Raw genomic sequence first — 20,869 nt, forward strand, 5'->3', positions numbered from 1 at the left:
ATTGAATACACCAGTATTAGGTCTAAGAGTGTCCGATCCCAACAAATTAAATTATTTTATATTTTTAAAAGTTCATATTTTAGGACTTTTATTGGCAAGATTTTGGAAAAAAAAATGCAAACTTGAAAGTATGAATCCCAAAATATTGTTTTCATTTTGTAAACTCATAAGATTTTTCTTAGGTCAAATATGATTGGGTGTTATATAATTGTTTGTATATTGATTTATTGAATGCAAAAATTTAGTTTGTTTTATTTTAAGATTGAATGAGTAAATTAGTTTTATATTACATCTAGTGACCTATTTTTCTATTTGAGATTCAATATAAAAATTATGTTAAACGAACATGAAAAACTTATTTTATCAATTTCTGCATCATATTAGGCTAGATGATATTACAATAGTTTATATAATTTTTTTTTTTTTTTTTTACTAATGGATTTCATGTTTTAAAACTCTTGACACTTGACATTTCTTATACTCTTTTTATAATTCATTTCATTATATCGTTTTCCATTTGAAATATATATATATATATATATATATATATATATATATATATATATATATATATATATATTAATGGTTTATGTTTCATATGATAGTGTTGATTTTGGTTGGTTATGCAGTAATTTTTAGATACATAGGTTGCTTAGTAAAGAACAAAAAATAAACATGTTTTTTTTTGTTAAATTAGGATGCAACAATGGTTTTAATTACAATCGAATCTTAACCAATAATAAATATTCTTATTAACAATCATTTGTTAAGATAAGATTGTCTAAACAAACCTTATTTTGAAGTTTGAAATTACGTCTAAACGAAATAATATTTAATTGTCTATGATATATGTTAAATGCATTAAACGCTACCTTTAAAGGTGACTAAACAATATGACATAAGAGGGTCTAACGTATACATAAAAAGTGCTAAATGGTATATAGCTCCTAATAAAGTGTCTAATTGTCACAACGTCTAACAAAAAGATAAAGCGTCTAACAAAAGTTTCGCTAAATGCTAAACAATTTTACAAGTCACTCAAAACAAATTAGCATCAAACAATCATATCAAGCATTACGCTTAAACACTTAAGTTGTCTAACGCATTAAATGTCTAGGTCGTCTAATGGTTTGAATGCATGTACGTTATTTGTCTCTTCTGTTGTGCTTTCTTTTTCTGTGCAGATTATCAACTTTATTCAAAAGTCTCTTCAAAGTCAGAAGAACATTTAGAGACACAAGGATATTCAAAGAATGCTACATACATATACTTTTTGTTTACCTATCCGTACACAACACATTTGCTTTGCAAGGAAGCAACATAGCTTCGACTCCATCATAAAGGTTACGTACCTAAAGTAAAGTTAAAACTCTAAGTAACAAATCTTTAAAAAAAAAATGTCTATATAAAGAGAAGTGTTGAAGAGAAGAAAATAACTTTTCTATAAAAAAAATATTATACGTTCATTATTTTTCTCTAACCTATTTTTTTTGCAACTCATCTATAAGAAGATCTTTTACAAGTTTTTAGAAGTTCATTGTATTATTTATATATCCTCTTTATGAGAGTAATCTTTTGTCTTGTAAGAACTCAAAAACACTTGTTGTGTTTAGATTCAAAAGAGAATTCAAACACTTTTATTGTTTAACTCAATGGAGTTAAACATTCTAGACAAGTTGTCCAATGTTGATACCAAAAGTGGTTAAACTTGTCTAACAAGTTGGTTAGTGCTGTAAATCAAGAATAGTTAAACTTGTATTAGTGGAACCTCTTAATAGGTTGTTGAGAAAGAACTAGATGTAGCTCAAATTGGTGAACCAATATAAAACTAAAGTGTGCATTATCGAATTTGTTTTTTCAAACAACATTTTCCATTCAAACAATTTATTTAACTAAGTGTTAAACTACTTTGCAGACCATCTAACCATTGTCAAGTAACTCAATCACTATTTGTGAAAAAGCTTTAAAACATTATTCAAACCACCATTTTTAGTGTTTTCCTATATTTCATGTGTCAAATCAAAGTTGTCACGTGACACTGTCAATGTGACATGACAATAGTAATAGCACGAGTCTTTATTTCTTATATTTGATGTTTTATTCAATTTAGTCCCAATTTTTGTTAGAAAGATACAATTCTATCACTTTTCAATTTGAGACCAAATTTATTTATTTTTTAATAAACATTATGATGTTATTTTTATTAAAATTGACATTTTTATTAAATATTTTTTAAAATGTTTTTAAATTAACTTAAACTATATGAGTGAATTTCATTTAAATAAATTATTTCTAAACAAATTTTTATTAAGGTTAAATTATTAGTCTTTTTTGTGCAAATTTTGGTTAAAATAGTTTAACTATATAAAAATGATTGAATTTATTAATATTAGTAAAATAAAAAATAAACATATAAAATTTATATATAATTATTAATTAAAAAAATTTAGACAAATAAAAATTTGTTTTAATTAATAAAAATATTTCTAAATGATTAGAATTGGTTTAAATATAATTCTAGATATATTTAATAAAAATATAAATTTTAATAAAAATATCAACATAATATTCCTAAAAATATTATCTAAATTTGAGGATTCACAACATTATTTTTTATTTTAACAAAAATTAAGACTAAATTAAATAAAAAAACAAATATAAGAATTAAATTGAAATTTCGTCTCATGTACATGACACTCCTATTGTCATGTTACACTCATAGTACCATACCACATAACTTTGATTTACCACTTTAAAAAAAAATTAATTAAAAATTAAATTAAAATAATTTCAAAAGAAAACAAAAACAAAACTAGAGATTAATAAGTGACACTTTCTTTAACAACATTTATATAATATTAACAGAAATGATGTAATTGTATCGATTTTTCAGGAATCAGAATTAACTTCAGAGTAAAAAAAGCTAGAGGACCAATTTGACTTTTTCAACCAAAATAATTAAACTTATAAAATATAATGTATTTCATATTTGGAAATGAAAAAATTCATGAGAGTGCAGGTTGAAATTATGAAGAGAGGAAGGGATAAACAAATAACAATAAAATAAACCAATCAAGTTGAATAGTCAAAACTTGTCTCTTTTTTTGTCCCTTCTTTCCACACCATCTATTTTGTCTTCAAACCACTATCTTATTTTTTAAAATACCAATATTCTCTCATGCTTTTAAACAAAAGAAAAATCCTTTATTTTTTACGTCTTCCTAGTTCCTCCCACCACTCTTTCTTCTCTAATTTTCTTGTCTTCATGAACTCATTTTTTTCGCCATTATTCTACAAATCTATAAAAAAATAGTTTTAATGATATTTTTTAGTCAACAATATAAAGACAATGGAATACAAAGGAAAAATGGTTAATTATCTTATATTTATATGCATTTATGTATAAATCTTACATAAAATACAACATTATCATATGAATCCCCATCACAGCTCCTTCCAAGATTTTACCAGATATAAAATCTTACATCATGGGTATAGTTTTTAATATGTTATCGGAACTGCTTATGTATAGAAAGTACCTAAATTTAAAGAAACTTCCAAAAACTAGATTATGAAAGGATAATTTCTAAAAAAAAAAGCTTAATATTATTATTGCTTCCAATTTTGGTTTGGAATATTCGAAATCGTTCCAATTTTTGTTGTTGTTCAATGTAATTTTAAAAATCGTAATTTGCATTTAACTTAATCTTTTCTATAAAGGTCGTTTAAATTATTACCGGTCAAATGTCCAATAGTGCATTAAGTGAATGACGTAAACCACCACCACTGGGGTTCATCTTCTCTATCCAGCAACCATCCAGAAACACCATCAGGACCATCTTCTTCTTCCTTCACCGTGGATCTCCATCAACGTCATTGCCTCACCTTCTCAGACCATCACCATGGCGGCCCAACAGCCTGCGAGAACACACCTAAAGAGAAACTCAGACCGTCATCTTCTTCCTAAGCCGCTACTACAGCGCCACCGCTAGCACCATGTTGTCGTGCCATCAATAGTGGTCATCGTCGCCTACCTCCATGGCCGTCGTGAAATCAACTCTATCTTCGTCACCTGCAAACCCAAAATTCAGAAAATTCCAATGACCATGGAACCCTAAATCGAGCTGTTGTTCAACCTCGTGAGCGTCACGCGCCATCCACAATGCATCACCATCATCAGCCACGTCAGAAACCTACAGAAGAACCCATAAATCGCAAACTTCATTGGTGCATGAATCTTCAACTGCCATCGCAGAAGACCATCTTCGTCTTCTTCCATGCCTAGCCGCGGAAGCCTCCTAATCGAAAAAACCACCGCGATGCCAACATCTTTCACCTGCAAATTCCAAAATCAAGAGAACCCTAACTCGTCTAAACCATGAATCAGACTCATCATCATCTTCATTGCGCTTCATGAATTCAATGCACCATTACCATCAACCCTTAAGTAGCGTCTTAGGAGGAAGAAGCCACTAGGTTTTCCCCTTTCCCTCAATCTGAAACCCTAATTTTGGGTAAGGAAGGGGTTTTCACGCGACAGTCCCTCATTGGTTGCGTCATATTTCAATCAAGACAGGTCAACAGTTAAAGTGTCCACATCATTCATTAATTGTGCAACTGGACATCTGGCTGTTAACGATTTAAACGACTTTTGTAAAAAGGACTAAATTAAACACAAATTACGATATTTAAGACTACATTGAATGTAAAAAAAAATTAGAAGCATTTCGAATATGCCCAACAAAAATTGAGATCGATGATAGTATTAAGCCTAAAAAAATAGTGAAAGGAGTGCAAATAGAGTTCTCTTTTAGGCTATTGCTTTTTGCACTTCCATAATTATTAAATGCATCTCCACAACATGATGAAAAGACTTAAACACCTTTCCTTATTGCATAATGTCATCACCGTTGTTGCGTCACTGTTAAAAAGAGAGAAAAAATGTTGCAGAGAAAAAAAAAAAGCAAAAAAATAGTTGTTCTATATTTTTTTTCAAAATGTATTTCGTGTGCTTTGGAACACATTATACGCGTTCCAAAAAATTATTCTCAAAATCTCGGTTAAAAGAATTTGTTCTAAAATGTATTTTATGTATTTTGGAAATTGTATTTAAAAAACTTCATTCTCAAAAGTTCTGTTTCAAAAATGTTTTGAAAATCTTATTTCCAAAATTTTGGAAAGCTTCTTCTGAAAGTTTCGAAATATATAATTCGTAAGTCACTTCTACATGAGATAAATTAGTCATTTTGAAAATTTGATAGGTAGTGTGAAAAAATTTAGGGGTACAGAAAGTAGCATCTGTTTTATTTTCCGTGTGTAGCCCTATAATTAATGGGCAAGAATTGCTGGCCCATTTTGATTCTTCTGGATCGCAAAATGAAACCCCCTTGTTTTCTTGAGTAGGAAGTTGAGATCGACACTTTAATACCGGAAGAGCACCGTCTCCATTCTCGACTTCTTCGTTGCACTTTCTCGAAAACCAATACACCACTCTCGTCGCCGCCGTCGTCTTCGTCGACCATCGCAAGCGCTGTCGCACTCCGCCGTCATCCGTTAGGGTTAAGATGAGTCGAGGAAGTGGAGGCGGATACGATCGTCACATCACTATTTTCTCTCCCGAGGGACGTCTCTTTCAAGTTGGTACGTTACTCGAATCTCTTCTTTTCCAGTGACCTCTAGCAACAACAGCGACGTTTTGATAAGTGAAATACGGTTTAGATCTTTCACTCCAATTTCTGCAATTCTGTGCGGAAAACAATTATTTTTGTGTACTTTAGAAGAAAGCATTGCTGTAATTTTTGTGATTTCAGTTTAGATTAGTGGTAGTGGAGTAGTGTGCCTGGATAGTAAGGTGGAAATCAGAAGTTAAGAAATGCGCGTCACTCTGAATTGATTGATTGTGTGCTCACTTACGAATGGAATATTTTGTTCTCTTTTCATAAAGAGTATGTCTTTGTCGTTGTTTGTGTTCTTTTCTTTTTCAATTTTTGGAATAATGTTATGTTCAGCCTTGTTTTAGCTCTATCTGCCTTAAATCTGTAACTCTCTCTAATTAACGAAATGGCCTGGATTGGCGAAGGTTTATGATTACACTTGTTTGACTTGTTTGGAATGAGTAGTAAGTTAGGCTATAGTGTTGAATGGTGGAATTTTTTATGCATCATGAAACAGAGTATGCTTTCAAGGCTGTTAAGGCTGCTGGAATCACCTCAATCGGTGTCCGAGGAAAGGATTCCATTTGTGTTGTTACTCAGAAGAAGGTTCCGGTGAGTACTGATAGTTGGTTCTTTGATCTTTCTTTTGTATATGTGTGCTGGATGCTTAAGTTAGGATAACATGCAGGATAAGCTTTTGGACCAGACAAGTGTTACACACCTCTTTCCCATCACAAAGTACCTTGGTTTGTTGGCGACTGGCATGACAGGTATATTTTCCATTCCATCTCCGTTTCTTTTGTTGTAGGCATTTGTGAATTTATTTTGCATATCTTTTAGTTAAAGTATATGTATTTTTATCTTTACAAGTTAAATTGGGTAGAGTTTCACAGATATTGTATCTCGATTAAAACATAAATTACAAGTTCAAAAATATGATATCAACCCAAGCTGCTGGTTAGTGAGAGGATAAATAAGAAAGAGATGGCGATTATTAGATAATGCTTATAATTTTCCTAGATTATGGCATATAGGAAATTAGATGTTTTGGTGCCAAATCTTTGTGTTTCAGATGTACAGATTTTGTTTCATGTGTAATATTGATCAATAAATATATGAAATCTTTCATAAAATATAAATAATAGTTTGTGATGAGAAATAACCTTAATGTTACTGTCGAGGTTGTGTCTATGGATAACATACTATGACTAGATTCACATTGAGATGGTGATATAACTATAATTAATAACTTATGAAGAGAAAAGACTTTAGTTATACTGTCCAGGTTTTGCCTACTGATAACATATTACTGGATTCGCAATAGAGACAATAATATTATTGTTTTTCCTGTAAATTAAACTTTGATGTATGAGCACATGTTCAAATTTCAGTCAGAGTAAATAGAGTTTTTTAGTTTTTCAGATCTGTTTAGAACTGAAATTTCCTTACATTATAAATTCATTTTTTGATTTATTTTGGAATACATCTTTCCAGCTGATGCTAGGACACTGGTCCAACAAGCGAGAAATGAAGCAGCTGAGTTTCGCTTTACATATGGATATGAGATGCCTGTAGATGTGTTGGCTAGATGGTAAGCAGTTCAGTTTTTGAAACATATTTTTCCACCATACAAGCTGCTTATTATTCTTTTTCATATCTGCTTGCAAATTATCATTTTTTAATGAAGAATCTCATCTGCACTTCATTTAATGTAACTGGATAAGTACAAGAATAGGCATTGATCCATATTGTTGTAACGTTCTTCTAATAATTGGATTGTGAGCGGAAGTCCATTGGTCGTCCTACTTTGTTGACTAGGTAGATTGCAAGCTGACGAATCAGTAATCAACCTAATGTACCAAAACAGTGAAGAAACTGCTCCCTTTCAAACAGGTGCTGCTGTTATCAGATCCCACAATAGGAACCGTTAGGGCCATTGATTTATATGCCATTTTTGGACATTAATTTCTTTATTAATATTATCATCTGTTTCTGAAAAGGATGCTGAATGCTAATGAAGAATGGAAGTGTTAGACCTGATATTTAATTAGTTTTATAAGGGTTGAATTTATTTGGTGATTGGTGAGGTTGCTCATTGATGCCTTTCCTTTTTCCTAGTTGGTTTGATAAAGAACTTACTGCAAATTTTATAGTAAAGTTATCGGTGATTAACTTTCTCATGCTTTTCCATCTACCTTGTTTTCTATCTGTGGTTTTTTGTCATCTTCACCTAGTTTTTCTAATTTACTAAGTAATAAACTAGTTGTGTCCAAATTTTCATCCAGTCTATGGAAATAGCACTGATTATGATTCAACATTTGGGATATAAAGGTATTTGGCAAAGGAAAGTAAACCATTTTTTAGACACTTTTAGAGTTTGAGCTTTCTATGGCTGCGCATTAATGTACTTATCAAAATTCCTTGAACAAAATGCTATCAGCTTTTGCAGCAGTCCCACCGTGGTAGTGTTGTTTGCTTTAGCATTACTTCTAAATAAATTGTGCTTTTCCTTTCAATTTTATGGTTTGATGTGGTTGTAGGGTATTATCTCTGGGTAATCTGTTCTGTCAGGATTCGTTTCTGTGATGTTGAAAGGATTATCAAACAGAATTTTATATTTAAATATGTCTGCTAACTTAAACATTGAAGATTGTGATGGTATTTTTGTCATTTTTATGATTTTCTGTATTAAAGTATCTAGTAATTGAATATGGGTTCGATGATGAAATCTTTTTGACATGTTTGATGCATGCAGAATAAATTTAATTGCAGTGGTAGTTATGTCTATGCACATTGTGGAAGGTTTTCGGCTGCTGCCTTGTTAGTGTAGTATTCAGTTTGATATGGTTTTGTTAAGGTGTTTTTATCGTTTACAGCTTTGCTTCTTTTCATTATCTATGTAAAGAGAAGCCTTGTTTTCTTTTGTACATTTTATCAATACCAATACAAAAATAACCTTTTCTGCCTGTCTTCTCTCTCTCTCTCTCTCTCTCTCTTAACTTGAATATGCCTCAACATATACTCTTAGATTGAAAGAGTCTTTTTATAATCATTAATCTCTTAAATTGAATCTGATTGTAGTTTTGAGTTTTATCAAAGGCTACATATCAGGATTCTACAACTTGCAATATTTATAACATCTTTTGTGTCTGCCTTTGTTATCTTTTATACTTACAGGATTGCAGACAAATCACAAGTCTATACCCAACATGCATATATGAGACCACTTGGAGTAGGTAGGTTTTCTTCTTTGCTTTTTCCCTGTTGAACAAATGTTTAACTTTTTTGAAAAATCGCATAAATTGTTTTTGTATCATAAAAGATATTTAATAATTCAATTACCTACTATTTTTATTGACGCCATTTCTTCTTTCTGTGATTTCAAATCTGTTGTGCCATGAAGTTGCTATGGTTTTGGGTATAGATGACGAATATGGACCACAGCTTTACAAATGTGATCCTGCTGGTCATTACTTTGGTCACAAGGTACGTGAAAGATCTTTCTCACTTTGATTGACAGTAGATATTTTAGTGGTTTGTTGCTATTTAATGAGAAGATGAAAAACATCTTGATAATAAACTCAATTTTATAAAAGTTTCTAAGTTATAACTTTCATCGATTTAAATGTCTCGTGCATTGAAAATAATTATCTCACATTACTAAATATTTAAATGATAGAGAGGGTTGGGGATGACTACACCAAGATTGACTGGTGCCTTTATTTCATGAAAGTTGTTTATTCCATTTCTTCTATTACAAGTGTAAGATTGCATTGTATGAGCTTACTGAGATGATTTATTGATTGAACTACTGAACCAAATGAAAAGTTATCATGGCAGTATAACTACAGTTATGATTGACCAAGAAAAGGAGGATTATAACTAGTCAATAATGCCGATAAGGGAGTATGTAAATTAGTGATTTTTAAAAAATGATTTAGCATCCTTGAATTCATCACAAGTTGTTCATATTTTGAACTTTATCAGTAATTATCTTTATAATGTACTAGTGTTATAAAATGTGTAACCATATGTAAAAGATCTTGAACCTTCAACTTCCCCTAAATTCCCGTGTCCTTATTTGGTCTAAATTTTACTTCCTAGTAGAACTAGTAACATTGAGAAACTTATGCATCTTTGGTGCTTAGTGATTTTGTTATTTAAAAAACAGATGTATTGCATTTATTTTTGTTAGATCTGCTGACTACATTTCCTTCTGAATTTTTCATTGCTTATCCATATATAAGTAAGATTATGATGCACATTGGTTTTGAACCTTGTAAACTTTTCAAAGCAAGTGATGGTGTTTCTGTTTCTTCATTAGTTCATTCTTTTGTAATCTGTTCGTATTTGCATACAGAAATTCAAGTGTCTAAGAATCTATTATGATGTACTCAGGCCACAAGTGCTGGATTGAAGGACCAAGAGGCAATTAATTTCTTGGAAAAGAAGATGAAGAATGACCCTTCATTTACTTATGAGGAGACGGTGCAGGTAGTGCTCTTTCAATTTTTTTTCCTCCGTTTCTATCTGTTTAGTTTGAGAAATAAACAATCTTTACACTGGTTTTTTGGTTGATGTGGAAAATGAAGATGCCATGTTTTGTCTCCAAGAATGTCTGTTTTCAAGGATATATATTTCATCATGTCAGATTTCCTCCATTCTTTTTCAGATAAACAGTGAATTTTGTTGGTTTTTTCTTCTGGAAACAAAATTATATTCTATAGTTGTGCTATTGTGTTCTATGACTATTAGTCCGCATGAAACTTACTGGACAAAATGTTGAATTCACTTGTGTTTGCTGAAGAGTATCTGTTCTAACAGAAGGTGAAAAGTCTGAAACATGAGTAAGTAGATTTAAATAATCTCAGTTTTGGATTTGCTTAGAATAGGAATGATGGTTGGTATCTTCTGTAGGTGTTAATGCTAGACAGCGGACTTATCCATGATCAGATAATGTTCCAAGAACTAAACTTTTAGTTCCTTATTAAAACTATATCTTATTACGTTAGTTATGACATTATAATATTTGTTGTCCCCGCCTGTATCTTAATTTAATTAGTTTCTTATCTGTATTTATCTCATAAATGGTTGTTAGTTTTTGTTTGCAAGACTTTTACCAATATTGCAACTAAAGGCATTTGAAATTGAGTTTTTTTATATCAATTTTGTTAATAGTTATTAAATTTCGTTTCTATGTTCTGACTTGAAGATTTCCCTGCCTTTTTTTATCAGACTGCCATTTCTGCTCTCCAATCAGTTCTTCAGGAGGATTTTAAGGCCACTGAGATTGAGGTAGAATTTTATTCCCCTTCCTAATTGAAATTTGCAAACTAAGCCTTATCTTTATAAAGTTATTATCGGAATTCTTTCGTGTTTAATCCCTAGTAAAGGACCAAGACTGGTCTTTAATATTAAAAAGATTTTTAACAACTTTCTTGTTCCTTCTTGTTAAATGTAAGCCATATATATTTATCGTACACAGCCTATTGCGTTTGTTTGAACAGGCAATTCGTGTCAGAACATTTTTCTTCTGCTTTCGTTATTTCATTAGTTTTACTTGTAGGTGAATATAAATCTAACTTCTCATCCTCTCGAGTTGCAATTCTTTGTGATTCTAATGCTTAATTTGGACTGCTAATAAGTGAAACTGATATTGGTGTGTAATGGAGGATTGTGTTGTAAAATGGTGGGTAAACTTTTAGGACCGTATTTTAACTCGTTCCAGAAGTGGATACTTTATTTTGAAATTACATTCAGTGGCGTTAATCAGTGTTTACAATTTTTCTGTAAAGTGCAAGACTTGAAGGATTAAAATTCTTGCGGTTATAACCATTGAACAAACCTTTTCTTCACTGACTTATTGGAAATGGTTGTGCCTTGCGTTTTCCAGGTTGGAGTGGTGCGAAAGGATAATCCAGAATTCAGAGTTCTAACCACTGAGGAAATTGATGAGCACTTGACTGCAATAAGTGAGCGTGACTGAGTTCTTGATAGCATGTAATTGTTCAATCTTTCTAATGCTAGATTAAATTATGCATTTGCTTTCTCGGATCACATTCAACGAATTGATTTCCTTGTGATAATTTGATTAGTATGTAACCGAAGAATGTTGTTGAAGATGGTATTTGCTTCCTATTACAAGTTTATTTGGGAGAACATTTTATGTTCAACTAATCTCTCCATACACTTTAAAAGAAGTTGGTGATTACGTAATGAAGTCATGCATGTTGTTAAAAATTTTGGCCTTTGAACTTCAACTTCAGTTCAGGACGTGATCTTTCTTTATAATTTAAAAAAGACAATTTTTATGTGATTTTCCTATGAAATCATCCAAATAAAGTTATATAATGATAAATTAATTTCGCATGTGAAGAAGCTCTATTCCGGTGAGCTCGAAACTTTATGAGAGCAAATACAATAATGAGGAAGTTGAAGATACAGAAGCGAATACTCTCCAAGAAAAGATATCTGAACGATACATGTTCTCTAATTTGTGTCCGAATCAGGGTAGGAAGCGAGAGTCTTCCAATTGGGTAAAAGAGGTAGAAGATGAGTTGAAATCTTGATACTTTGATTGTTATAAATAAAAATTAATTATATATTTTTTTTTTATAAATTTATTATAATAAACAAAAGACAAATCCCGTGATTGTAGGTAAAAGAAACTTACCACTTTTGTACACGATGAATTATGTATATGTGCAAACTTTTCAAGAACCAAAATTATGAATAATCAAAAGTTAAGAGAATAAAATCACAAAAAAAAAAAAGATTAGATACCAAATTAGGAATTTTGAAAAATATAGAAATCAAAATAACAATTAAGTAATGTTTTTTAATAAGAATATTATCAATCTAAAACATAAAATACAATTGGAGATCAACACCAATTAAGTAATGTATGTAAGTTTTATCCCTAATGAAAGGCAGTCACAAAATCATACTATAGTGAGTGATAATATTATTATAAACTTAATGATATCATACTTTGTTCGAAGTAAGAGAGTTTAATTCGATAAATTGTCTGATATACTTTCTTATCATTTTTTTTTTCTTTCACAAGGGTTTTAAAAGTATTATAAGAGTTCATAGGTTTTTCGTCTGACATTGAATTTTTTAATATCTCTTTTAAATTTTAATGACATCTTTCTCTCTTTGTCTAATTAGAAGTTTCAGAGAGAATGAGTTCTACCACAATATTTATTTCAAATTTTTCTTGTATTAACCAAAAAAATCCATACAAATATATATATATATATATATATATATATATATGGGGTTTGCTAACTTGCGTACGTTTGTTTTTCAGTTAGTACATTTTAGCAATGTGTACCGGGTTTCAGTAGACAAAAATACCCCTATATATCATGAATTCTAAGTTTTAAGGTTAAGGGTATTTTAATAATTTTCATTCTCAAAAATTAAAAAAATAAAAAAAGAAACCCCGAAACCCTTACTCATCTCTCTCATTCCTCTCAACCATTTCTCTTTCATCTCTTTCACTCCAACCTTTTCTATACTCTAACTCCAATTGAAAAAAATCAGAAACACTTGCCTTATTTTAATAATTTTCATTCTCAAAACTAAAAAAAGAAAACCCTAAACCCTTACTCACCTCCTTCATTCCTCTCAACCCTTTCTCCTTCATCTCTCTCACTCAAACATTTTCTCTGTCATCTCTGCACTAGCCCNAACTAAAAAAATATTCATTATTAAACGATTTACTTTTGTAAAGAGTTGAGTCATATTCACATTTCGAAAAATGTTCATTCAAAATATCTTTAATTTCATTATCTTCACTATATATATTACAGCCGAAGACTTATGAGCATCCTTCCTTTACATTCATTTACATTCTGAGACTACTACGTAACATTGCTCCGTGGCCATTTAATTTTTTTGGTAGAAATTCATTAACTTGTTTTCCTTTACTAAAGAAAAAACAAATCAAAATACAATAAAATTCTCAATTATAAAATCAAACAATAAAAATTCTAAATCTTGAAATTTTATTTATAATTATATAAAGAAAAAATTAGGTGCTTTAATTTTTTTATTTCTGTAAATATTTTTTTCTCTAACCATTTTATTTAATAATGAGTGTTCTTTTAGTTAGAGCTAGTACAAAGATTACAGAGGAAATGTGTTGAGTGAGAGAGATGAAGGAGAAATGGTTGAGAGGAATGAAGGAGGTGAGTAAGGGTTTGGGGTTTCTTTTTTTTTTTTAATTTTGAGAATGAAAATTATTAAAATAAGACAAGTGTTTTTGATTTTTTTCAATTAGGACTAGTGTAGGGATGACAGAGAAAATGTTGGAGTGAAAGAGATGAAAGAGAAAGGTTGAGAGGAATGAGAGAGGCGAATAAGGGATTGGGGATTTCTTTTTTTATTTTTTTNAATTTTGAGAATGAAAATTATTAAAATACCCTTAACCTTAAAACTTAGAATTCATGATATAANGNTATTTTTGTCTACTGAAACCCGGTACACATTGCTAAAATGTACCAACTAAAAAGTAGGCGTATGCAAGTTAGCAAACCCCTATATATATATATATATATATATAAAGAGATAATGATATTCATCTCTTTATTTTTTCAAATGGATATTTAAGAATCTCTTTTTGTTAATAGATCTTGAAACTACATCAAGATCAATTTCTTAATATATCTTTATTATATCTATCGATAGATTGAAAGATATAGATATCTTTTTGGATTTATCTCTATATCTAGGAAAGATCACTTAAAGGATGTAACCAACGGAAGGTTCTCACCATGTCCTCGACATTGTTCTCCGACAATGTCCCTTGGGCGAAAGGGTTACCATTCTCTTTCTTTCGTTCCGATCAGGACAAGTGGGTTGGTTTCGTCCTTCTATCTACGCAATTCTCTGTCTTCGTTCGTGATCATGTTGGGCGAAAGGTAGTTGTAGAGAACCGACTATGAAACAATGAATCCTCCCTTTCTATTGAAGTAGGGAGGCCTCCTTCCCTAACATTATGGCCCACTATTTAAGGGGATTTGACCTATGTTGAAGGTGGCTTGCTCACCAAGCCACCCACTTGAGAAGTTAGTCACCAGAAAGAAGCGATGAGGATGCAAATTTGTCTATGAAGCTTCCCTCCTGTAGTCAAAGTACATGGAAAGAAGCAATGAGGATGCAAAGTTGTCTATGAAGCTTCCCTCCTGTAGTCAAAGTACGTGGCACTACTTTGATTCAAAAGGTTCCAGACTTGATCCGATTTCCATAACTGTAATCATTTGTCATTCTGATTACTTCATCCATCAACCTTTTTTTCAATAATGATAAACTTTAAAATAAAGGACAACAACCTTTACTTTAGATAATTACTCATATAAAAAGGGGATTCAATAACAGCCTAAGACAACAGGGTTTACGTATAGGCGTAACTCGTATGGATCTAACCTTCATTCTGCTAGCCTTTCCCATAGTTTAAGCATGAAAATATAAGTGCCACAAACCTAACTTCTTTCAATTTTGAGCATCAGCATCAAATTCAATAGCAATAGCAAGGGATTCTAGCAGCCTCCTAGGCTTTATCAAGTTGCGGCTTTTAATAGATTATGAAATGCGGACGTGTGTCCTAGGGTTATTAATCTCCCTCGTATTAAGCGGACAAAACTATGCTGTGTGCGATGGGTGGGAGTGTACGGACCATTGTCCTCGCCTACAATAGATCTTAATCAACCCCCTCTCTTCAAGGCTCCTATGATTCCTCCCACGCTTGTGCCCCCAATATTCCTACTTTGCAAGAACCTTTGCTATCATATGAGGTTCGAGGTAACATACTTTATTCAAGGTATGGTCTCCTCAATTACGAGAGGATGTCAATCTCTAGTGTATGACCTCGACTATAACTAACTAAGTGATAATCGAATGCTACATCGAGGCAACATTGGTAGAGGATGGGTTTGACCCACTTTCTATACTTGATAGGTATACGAACCTTTGTAGCCTTCTCCATTCTCTACGAGGGGAACTTCTCCTGGAATGCACTTATCGTGCCTATGTTTCTCAAATAAGAGAGTTGGGCACCAGACAGAGCATTCCATATAGGTTTTAATGTGAATCACATTATAAAAGAACTGATTGAGGATCTTTAGGGTTAGAACTTTGAAAGAAATTTCAAATGTTAGTAAAAAATGAGGAACAAAATTTTCAAAATGTCAACATCTCGAGCTATAGAACTCCAATTTGGGTGTTTCCAAAACAGTGTGAAAGATCACGTTCTGAACTACAAATTAGACTCACGGAACACTCAATTTAGATGTGTAGAACGAAAGTTATGAATAAGATACAAAACTGGACCAAAATTGAGATTCCATAAATTGAGAAAAAGAAAGAAAAACAAAGAGACAAATATAAACAAAATGAAAGAATTACTCTTCCATAGGAGGCAACACACAAAGGATGGAAAGTCCTTTGATACAGCCAAGGATTCTTGAATCACTCAAGAACTTAGGAGAATTACTCTCACTAAGATAGAAGGGATAAAACCCTAATTTACCTGCATAAAAACCTGACTTGTGCATTTTGATGAAAATAGTTAAGCTTATAAGGGCTATGTCTAAGTTTCCAAATTCGACCCTTATTACAACTTGAAAATAAAGTCAAACTAAAGCCCACTAATTGATTGACCCAAAGACATAATTTGGTCAGCCAATTTTACAAAGATTGGGCTATTTAAAAACCAAACTAGTAACTTGTAAAATAAAATAGCAGCAAAATGGTGCTTTAGTTCTCCATTTGGGCCATAATGCAATTCACCATCTTGGCCTTTTCTTATTGAAATTTGGGCTTGTATTTAATTAATTTAGACAACATTTGTTGAAGAGCTTGCTTTGTTTTCCTAGCCCTTGTTATAGGTCCTCCAAGTCTTTCAAGTGAATCATTGTCACGTCCAGTAATTAGTTGGATTCACATCAAGCTCTCATCTTTTGGAGAAGGATGGTGATAATTGGATTTAATGTCTATAGACGTATTTTAAGTATAAGAGCGATCACTTTGAACTTTNACTATATTTATAAAATAAGCGAAGGTCATGTACAACAACCTTAACCGCATAAACTTGGGTTAGGCCTACCTCCATCCCTAGAGGAGCCGTATAATGCGGAAACTCCACATACAATTTTGAACCCGAGCCTTTCCAACAATAGGGCCTAGGAACTAATATGATGATTGGTTTAGGTAGAGTGGTTTTCCTATGATGAGTGCATATTTATGCTCTAATTTAGCCTTTAATATTGAATTCTTAATTGGATTTTGTACTTTAATAGAATATTTTAATTAGGATTTGTTATAATTGGGTTTATTTAGCATGAGATACGTAAACATGCTAAAAATAAATTTTTAGTTGCATAAATGTTCTTTGGATATTTTGATGTGTTAGTGCAATTATATCTAAGTTAAGCTCATTGATGTGTGAAAATAATTTGATTAAAGTTTCATGACACCTTAAAGATAAATCCAAGAATGAAAAATAATCAAGATCATAAGAAATCAGTCTAAGCAGAGCATGAAAAGGTGAAGAAATTTGCCTAAGCCAAGAAGAGGGATCAGACAACAAAAAATGGATCTTGTGGTTTTCTCTATATTTTCTACTAAGAAGGCTTTGATAATTAATAAATGTTTATAATTAAAGATAATTTGGGGAAAATACGTCTTAAAATATTTTATTTGATATTATTAAATAATTACCTTATTTAACTATATCAATAAATATAAAAAAAATATTTACCAAATCTTTTTTAATCTAGCATATATCTTCTCAAATATTTTTAGATCTCCACAACAATCAAATATATTTTAAAGATATTGGATTATTTAGAAGATAATTGGAGGATATTACATTATCATAAAGAAGATTACAACAACAGAAAAGCCTAAAACAAAACCAAATCCAATTTCTATATAAAGAGACTTAGGAAAACGCATAAGGGGAGCTTAGGAATCTTTTGGGGGATTTAAATTTCGTCCACCCTCTCTTCTTCTATTTTCATGTTATTTGAATATTCCGTGGAGTGTTAAGCCTCTATGGTTGATTTTGCTGTTATTTCTTAATTGGATTATAAGGTTAGATGAATAAATTTGTTTGTTCTTTTGATTGTTGTTGTGATTTATTTTTATCTATGTCTTTTGCTTCTTAATTAAGTAAAACTAATGTTTTTTACATTATAGCACTTTAGCATGGTGTCAAATCTACATAACATATCAATCATATGAGTTCGAGGGTTTTTAATTTTAATTGAGAATTTATTTTGATTAAAGTTAGAAACTTTCATATGATTGAATGAGTTTTTGTCAATAATTGAGAATGTAATTTGATTAGTGGTAAAAACTTTAACAATAATTAATAAAAAATGTACTTTGGTTAATTAACTTTTTACTTGATATAAGAGGTAAAATAATAAACATGATTAGGCATAGTAATATTTAATTGAGAATGTACTTTGGTTAAATTTACTATGATTAATCTACAAAGTTCTTGCTTTTAATTGAGAATGTACTTTTGTTGATAGTGAGAACGACAACAAATTAATTGAGATTTTACATTAATTAATTTGAAAATCTAAAATAATAATTAATTTAACAAAAAGTTTTAGATAACCAATGACGAATCCTATTTTGAAAAGGCACTAAAATCAACTTATTTTCTTTATTTGTTTCTTTTATCTTTTTAAATTTCTTTATAAATTTCTTTCACTCTATCTTTTGTTACTTCATTCTTTAATCTTTTCTTTATCTTTATCTTCTTTATTATTTTATTAATCATTTCTATTAGTTTTTATAAGAACTAATATGTTAAGAATCAATTCCTTCCTTGGGAGACGACATAGGGTTGAATTTACTCTTTCTATTTTGTTGGCTACTATCTTAGCAATACTTAAGTTGCTATAATTTAGTAGTATTAATTTGATAACGTCAATGATAATGTTATCAAATTTGGCACCGTTGTTGAGGAACATAGTTAGAATTTTTATTATTTTGGTTTTTTTTTTATTTTAATTTTATTTTTGTTTATCACTAACATTTCTTTTTCTCTATTTTTTTCTATTATTTATTTTCTTTTCTTTTCTTTAGTTATTTTAATTTAGTAAATTTTTTTTTTCATAATTTTTTTTTGAGAAATTTTGTTGAAAAATTTGTCAAACTAGTTGGGGAACACTTTGACTAAGGAAAGATAAGGTACTTCAGTTGTCCATTGAGACACACCTCTCTTTCATGGAAGTCTACTCACAAGCTTTCAACTTATTTCTTTTCGGATTACCTCTTTAAAAAATGCAAAATAATTTTTCATATGAAAATAATCAACAATGTCATTTTCAAATGAATTATGATTACTATCCACAACAACCACATGATTCATATGGTTATCAAAAACAAGTTGTCACATCTTCTACTGCACTTGATATAAGTAAGTTGACTATATATTAACTAAATGATCTCGAGTTTCAAATTCTTTTAAAGATATGGGTTGAGAATATTAAATTGATGAAAATGATTAAGGAGTTGAATTAGAGGTTGGAAAAAGTGGAAGCTAATTTTGCCAAAAGATCAAAACAACAACTAATTATAGAATCACATCATGTTGATATGTTCCCTGGAGGACATACAAAATTTACCAAAGGTGTTGTTGAATTTGTTAATGATGAAGCAACAAAGTCAACTACTTCAAGTGTAGTTTTTTTCTCACAAGATGAGATTATGAGGATTACTTATAATCCTATTAACCATCTTAATGTACTTGATGATGTTGATATTGAGTTGAAACCACATTCTCCAGGCATCAAGTTTGTTGATGTGAATAATGGAAATAAATTTTCAGTAGTGATATTTGTTGACTTAGCTGCCTAACAAAAATAAAGGTTGCTACAACATGAAAAAAAAAAAATTTAAATTCATTGGATATCATTGTTGATAAAAATTTAAAGATGTATGGAAGTTTATTTTCTATTTTTAGCATAAGTAGAAAAAAATTATTAAAATTCTAAAAATATTTGTCTTTATTAAAAATAAAAATTTAAAAATTAATAAAATTGTACACAGTGAACTTCATAAAATTAAAGAAAATAAATTTTAATATATGACAAGATTGAACCAAAAGTTTCAAAAATTTTGTCTCCTCCAAAAATAGGTCTATAAAAGATAATTTTTTAAATAAGTGTGGAGAAAACCAATATTAATTAGATTTTTTTTTTGTTTTTTGTTTTTTAATTTTTGTTTTATTTTCGTAAAAAAAATTGTGATTTCTTTTTGAGGAATTGTGAAAGTATTAACTTTTTACTTGGTGAAACTCTTACATAGTATGTCTCATAAGAAATTCATCCAAAAATATTTTATTTTTTTCAATAAAACATATTGACATTAAATTTTAGGATTTGATTTAGTAACTGGAACTATTATAATCTTGAAATTGTAGTCATGTTTTATGTTGAATTGATTAGAAAGTATCCTAATTGATTTATAACTATACATTATTAATTGGGTTCATTTCATAACCATTTGGTTGAATCTTTTGTGAAAGAGTTTTAGCCTTGTGAGTTTTGAGCCTGATTATGATGGATGGATCATGTTTGTTATTTTTATTTTGCTTGAGTGACTTGCTCATGTTTTGTTTATACTCTAATATTTAGCTTGATTCTTTTGTTTTGCAACTTAGTTAGATATAAATATTTGATTTGATTAAGACATTTCTTATTTTTAGTTATTTGGCCAAATAAGACCGCCCTGATATTAATCAATTGGTAGTCCATTTGAGTCTTAAACTTCTGTTTCTTGTTTTAAGCCACTCAAAATCTTGAAAAGAAAAAGACCATATTATCCTTTAACTTAGGATGAAAGAAAGAGCTAATGGATTATGTTAGAATGAGTGATGAATAAAGTGTGTAGGTGAGTACCTTACTCACAAAATAATAACAATGGTATTAAGAAGAAAAGAGTTTCACGGAAAAAAGAGGGTGAAAGGAAAAAAAAAAGATAAGAAAAAGTAAAAGTGGGAAACAAAATGTATAAAAAGAAGGATAGTTGTTTTCTCTTAAAGTGAACAAAGAAAATAATATATTTTTTTTTCCAAAATCTTCCCTCCTTAATTCTTTCTATCTAAACTTTTTAAGTCTTTATATTCTAAATTTTTCCTACCATAGTGTTTACATACATGTGTATTTTGAGTGCAAACACCAGCCTAAACA

At 30.3% G+C, this 20,869-nt stretch overlaps 1 protein-coding gene across 1 annotated transcript; it reads left to right on the plus strand.

The window, feature by feature from the left end:
- Positions 1-5,394: 5,394 nt before the first annotated feature.
- LOC106756470 (proteasome subunit alpha type-6) lies at positions 5,395-11,827 on the plus strand. The gene is made up of 9 exons (XM_014638913.1): positions 5,395-5,640; positions 6,172-6,266; positions 6,343-6,424; positions 7,149-7,245; positions 8,832-8,890; positions 9,058-9,140; positions 10,053-10,148; positions 10,890-10,949; positions 11,548-11,827. Exons 1-9 carry the CDS (start codon positions 5,565-5,567, stop codon positions 11,638-11,640), a joined length of 741 nt encoding a protein of 246 aa, XP_014494399.1. The 5' UTR covers positions 5,395-5,564; the 3' UTR covers positions 11,641-11,827.
- Positions 11,828-20,869: the final 9,042 nt, after the last annotated feature.

This window comes from Vigna radiata, chromosome 2 (assembly GCF_000741045.1).
Source record: "Vigna radiata var. radiata cultivar VC1973A chromosome 2, Vradiata_ver6, whole genome shotgun sequence".
In the NCBI taxonomy this organism is placed as follows: Eukaryota; Viridiplantae; Streptophyta; class Magnoliopsida; order Fabales; family Fabaceae; genus Vigna; species Vigna radiata.